This window comes from Trichechus manatus, unplaced genomic scaffold (genome assembly GCF_000243295.1).
Source record: "Trichechus manatus latirostris isolate Lorelei unplaced genomic scaffold, TriManLat1.0 scaffold00053, whole genome shotgun sequence".
In the NCBI taxonomy this organism is placed as follows: Eukaryota; Metazoa; Chordata; class Mammalia; order Sirenia; family Trichechidae; genus Trichechus; species Trichechus manatus.
The window spans coordinates 3,945,873-3,951,653 of record NW_004443989.1 but is presented as its reverse complement, the minus strand read 5'-3'; the positions used below and the strand labels follow the sequence as shown (position 1 = coordinate 3,951,653).

Genomic DNA, 5,781 nt, shown 5'->3' with positions numbered 1-5,781 from the left:
TGCACATGGCACGCCTGGGGCTTGCTAACAGATGTGGGAGCAGCTGCAGGCTCTCAGTCTTCTCCTGCCTTTGCCTTTGCAGGCCAATGAGATGCTCTTCTGCGGCAGGAAGCTCACTGCTCAGGAAGCCTGCAGCCGGGGGCTCGTGTCCCAGGTCTTTTGGCCAACCACGTTCAGCCAGGAGGTCATGCTGCGGGTCAAGGAGATGGCGTCCTGCAGCGCCGTGGTGAGTTCCCAAGCCCACAAAGAAAAACTCCCCCCTCCCCCCTACTTCCCACCTGCAATACCCATTAATATTCTTCGGTTTCTGTATGTTTGCTTATTTACAGTATTTGTCCATGTGAGACTGACCTATTTCATGCAGCATTAATGTTTTCAAGGTTCATCCATGTCGTGGCATGCATCAGTACTTCATTTTACTTTACGGCTGCATAGTATTCCATATCGTGTATATACCATGTTTTGTTTATCCACTCATCTGTTGATGGGCATTTCGGTTGTTTCGGTTTTTCAGCTATTGTGAAAAGTGCTGCAGTGAACATTGGCGTACAGGTTTCTGTTTGTGTTCCTGATCGCCACATCTGGATGAACACCTATCATGGATCAAGTTCTTTGCTAATCTCTTTATATAGGTTCTCCTCTAATCTTCCTAATAGCTAGGGTGACCCTTACAATAAACCCATTTCACAGATGAGGACCAGCAGGCAGAGACACTAACTGACTTTTCAAAGGTCATGCAGAGGGATTGTTGACTCGGTGTATGTTTTGTTATGTTTCTTTTCACTACGAGTAAAACAAACAGAAAAAAGGTCATGCAGGTAGTGATAGGGCCTGTGTAACTTAAAAAATGCCCCGTCTCAGTATTGAGAGCTCAAACCGAGAGGGAGAAGGGCAGCACTGTTAGACATTCCCCATCCTCTCCCTTTGCAATACCTCACAGAAGAGATCTATACTCTGGGACAGAGTGCGTTGACTTAAAAAAACCCTAAACGCACACAGAAACACCAAACATCTGTGGTGTTCAAAGAAACAAGAAGCAAAGGCGAATAAGAACACAGGCTATTGGACCAGCAGAGAGACAACTAGAGGAAGCAGTACGTGCTGTCCTTGTGTTTAATTTCCTGTGTCTGTCTCCTGAGTGCTGGGCACATTCTAAGTGTCGCCATTTGACTCTGAAGATACACTGAAAAATAAATACATAAATACATACATAAATACATAAATAACACCTCCACAGCAGCATCGGTTTTAATTGTCAATTTTATCTCATTAAAGTCACTCTGAGCACAATATGGAAATATCCTGTTGAAGGATGGAGAAGAGGCCGGTAGTAGAGCCACAGGTGCTTTTGGATAATGAGGGTCTGGGGTCTCTCTCTCTGCTTCAGAGACAGGGAGGTGCTGGGATGGTTTCATGGGGCCAGGCCCTTGACCCTCCATTTTTCTCCCATCCACCCTATGCCCCATCCCTGACTGTCATGATTCTCCTGATTCCCTTGGATTCATTCATTTATTGGGAACTCTGATGGCTCAGTGGTTAAGTGCTTAGCTGCTGGGAGGTTGGTGGTTCAAACCTACCCAGCAGCTGCGCAGGAGGAAGACCTGGGGATCCGCTCCCATAAAGATTACAGCCTAGGAAACCCTATGGGGTAGTTCTACTCTGTCATATAGGGTCACTATGAGCCAAAAATACGACTCGATGGCACCTAACAACAACAACATTGTGTATAAACTAAGTGTAAAATTATGATGCGATGATGGGGTAATAATGATTCCCACATCTTTTTTTTTTTAATGTTTTTTTTAATTGTGGTTAAAATATACACACCAAAGTATTCGCCAACACAACTTTACATTTACAATTTAGTGACATGGATTACATTTTTCGTGTTGTGTCACCATTATCACTATCGTCTTCCAAAGTTTTCTACTACCATTAACATAAACTCAATGTCTCCCAAACAGAAACTCCCTTCCACCCTCCTACCCATCCCTGATAACCATTAATAATCTTTGGTTTCTAGATATCTGCTTATTCATATAAGTGAGGTCATACAGTATTTGCCCTTTTGCGACTGACTTATTTTGCTCAGCATGATGTTTTCATTTCTCTTTATGGCTGAGTAGTATTCCATTATGTTTATATACCACATTGTGTTTATCCATCTATTCATCTGTTGATGGACATTTTGTTCGGCTGTTGTGAAGAGTGCTACAATGAGCATTGGCGTACAGGTTTCTGTTTGCATTCCTGATCTTCACATCTTGATGAACACCTATCAGGGGCCAAGTACTTTGATAATTTCTTTATATAGGTTCTCTTTTAATCTTCCTAATAACTAGGGCGACCCACTCATCCCAGCTTGCCTGGGACTCTCCTGGTTTTAGCACTGAAAACCTTGTGTCCCGTAACCACCTAGGCAAATGGGGCTGGTTGTTGTGGTGGAGTCAGCTTCTCAGAGAAGCAGGTAGAAGTGCCAGGCAGAGGAGTCAGCACAAGTGAGGGCTGGGCCTTCAGCAGGACAACCCATGCCAGATGTGAGCAGCGGCTCCAGACATTGGTTTGAGGGAGTGCTCCAGGTATGCGAGGGACAGTAAGACTAGAAAGGGAGATGAGAGACAGGCTCAAAGCTACACTGAGAAGCTTGTTCTTTATTCTGTGGGCCATGGAGAGATATCCATGAAACTAGCTGTTAGAAAAAAGCCTGAGAACAGAAGGGACACCTGAGTGGAAACAGGCTCTCAGGAGAGGCCAGCCGACAGGAAGTTCTACAAGGAAAGCTCTCTCTATCAACACATAGGATCTCAGGAGCTTTGGGTGATTTGCCCGAGGAAGGAACGGACACGAAGAAAGCGAGGCCTATGGGGCTCTGAGAGACAGTCTCTTAGGAGAGATTCTTGGGAGGAAGAGGCGTTCTTAGTTGGCCAGCCCAGGCTTCTTCCACCCTCAGCCTGCATTCCCCTGAGGGATGAGATCACAGCCCCTGGGAGAGTGTTAGCCCAACCCTTGCTGTCAGCAGAAGCTAGGAGAGGTCAGTGGAAGGAAGGGAGCCTATGCTATGCCAGAGCAAGGCAGCGCCATGTGGCTCTTGGATTCAACCAGGCTTTGGTTTTCCTGCGGTGTTGACCAGTTAATAACCACCAGCCATGGGCAACCTTACCTCTCTGAGCTTCAGGCTCTTCATCTAAAATGTGGGGATGAAAATGCTACCTATTTTCAGCTGTCATGAGGAGTAAATGAAGGTTTGCAGGAAGAGTACTTCTCACAAAGCCTACTAGTTAATGGTGTTCACGATGGCATTGTTATTGCTATTATTACTATGATTATTATTGCTATTACTAATGGTATTAGTAGTATTAATAGTAATAACACTACTAATATCACTGTATTTTTATGCAAATAACGCACTCTAGATTTTTTTGCCAGCCATCCCCCTCCATATTTTTGTAAGTGCACTATGCTAATTTTTCTTAAAGCAATATGTAAAAAATCAGCATAGCACTTACGAAAATACTTTGCATGGGGAGGGTGTGTTATTTGCATAAAAATATGGTATTACTATTGTGAATAACATAATAATAGTATATGATTATATTAATAGTATATCGCTCTACTATTAATACTATTATTAATAGCATCACTGTCATTATTATTATTATTACTCTTGTTACTATGACAATTAGTACTATTGCTCTTCCTACTAAGCCTGAATAAGAGACATTGCTATTGGTGTAGGTCATATGGGTACTTTGACATCTGTTAGCTCATTTCATTGTCTCATTCTGCCTTCCTAGCAATCCTTGAGTTAGACATCTGTTTGACACATGATGGAACTGGGGCATGGGGAGTTTAAAGCGTGTTTCCCAAACTTTTACATGGTGGCCATAGAAAATTATACTGCGTTTATGTCACCCTTGGGTAAAAAACAAGGCACTTGCAGCTGTCCCAGGGACTGAGGGCTCAACATCTTGGCACACCTGGATTCATGAATGGCATTGCTGGGAGCCCTAGGCTGGGACCACCAGACTAACAGAGGCTGTCTTCTCTGGCTCTGAACGTTGGAAGATTGACCAGTGCCTTGTAGACCAAGTGCATTGTCCTGGAGCGAAATCCCAGCACCCAGCTAACAAGGCTTGTCCCTTTCCCTCCAGGTGTTAGAGGAGTCCAAGTGCCTCGTTCGGAGCTTTCTGAAATCGGTGCTTGAGGACGTGAACGAGAAAGAATGCCTCATGCTCAAGCAACTCTGGAGTTCCTCCAAAGGCCTGGACTCTCTGTTCAGCTACCTGCAGGACAAGATTTACGAGGTCTGAAGGGCCATGGCTCACCTGCCCCAACGCTCAAGGGTGCCTGACTTCCAGCTTTGCCCTGTCTTTCAGAAATTGGAGCACAGTGTATGCCCTGGCCAAGAAGCTTGTCAAGGTGTCTCTTTGTACCTAAGGTTGTGTCCATATCCTTGTGTCCTTTGGTTGCTCCTCATTGGTTTGATTTTGTGTAACAGATGGGAAACAGAGTACTTGGCCTCCCCCAGCGTCCCCACCCCACTGGCTAGAGAGCTATCGAGGGCTACTTCTTCCCAGGCTCTGCCAGGCACCCCTGTCTTTTCCCCACTTGCTGAAATGCACCATCATGGTCCAGGAAGGGGGACACCAACATCCTCCATCCTTCTGACTCAGGCTGTGTCTACACAGTGCCTCTGATTGGGAGACCTGGCCGTTGTGGCTGTCTCTGGCTAGGTGCAGATTGGGTGACGGGATGGTTCATCTTAGGGAAATACCAGACTGGTGAACAAAATGATTGTGTAGACCCTGCCTCAGTCTCCTCTCTGATGCAAATCTCTGTGACCTTTAGGGCTTGGTCTTAAAACCTAATTGAGTGATTTACAAACCCAGATATTGTACATTTAGAAATGTTTTTGTTAAATATATATTTTTTAAAACAATGTTTAAGTGGAAATTCTGATAATTTATGTGTATTATATGTAAAGCTAGTTTTGCAAAAACATGAACTACTGGGAAAACGTTTTTCTTTAATCAGACCTATTTAATTTATTTATTTGTGTTTATATATTACAGTGTCTGTTGTTTGCACAGATATTATTTTCATACTGCCCTGGACCAAATCCCATACAAGGTTCTTGCCATTTGGTGCATTCTAGCAATGAACCCTGTAGAAATAAAATTCAGATAGATGGCAATGGAAGGATTTCGGTGGATAAAAGGGATAGCTTGGCATCAGATCCTCTGTGGGTAAAATGGTTCTCAGCTGTAATAATATAATACTAGCTCTTTAGGCTTATCCTTAGGAGAAATCATGAAAGGGTTTCTCTTCACTCTGCTGCCTTTAAGGAGATAAAGGGTCCTCCCAGCTGAAATGGTACACAGACCTACAGTTCCTACTTGTTTGATGTCAGGAATAGGTGGGGAATAAGGCCCTCCCTGGGAACCAGGTATTGTCTGCAGTCAGATTGATTTGCTTGGGAAAAATGCTTGAACTTGGGCTTAAGAGTTTGTTTCTTTCACGTGGCCAGGGATTTCTGATTTTGGCCTTCCTGGGAGGAGAGGAAGAGTTCTCACTCTGCTGAGCTATCGGCCAAAGGTCTGAGTCTTTCTCCCTCTAGACACCAAAATGATCCATCTTTTTTCTTGTTACTGACACAAGGGAGCAATGGCCAGGGGTGGGGCCTCTTGCCCCATGGCCCTGGGTTGCCAGAAGACTCTGGAACTGCTTTTAGACCATCAGACTGTAGTCCCTGAGTCAGCTACAGGGAGTGGGGGGTGTTTG

The 5,781-nt window shown here is 44.5% G+C and overlaps 1 protein-coding gene across 1 annotated transcript in view; it reads left to right on the top strand.

Moving 5' to 3' along the window:
- The window catches only part of CDYL2 (chromodomain Y like 2), an 87,811-nt gene extending 83,323 nt beyond the window's left edge, over positions 1–4,488 (top strand). The window contains exons 6-7 of the mRNA XM_012555935.2: positions 83–226; positions 4,152–4,488. Of these exons, the coding sequence (XP_012411389.2) occupies positions 83–226; positions 4,152–4,310 (303 nt within the window). The 3' untranslated portion in view covers positions 4,311–4,488. The remainder of the gene's footprint in view (positions 1–82; positions 227–4,151) is intronic.
- Positions 4,489–5,781: the final 1,293 nt, after the last annotated feature.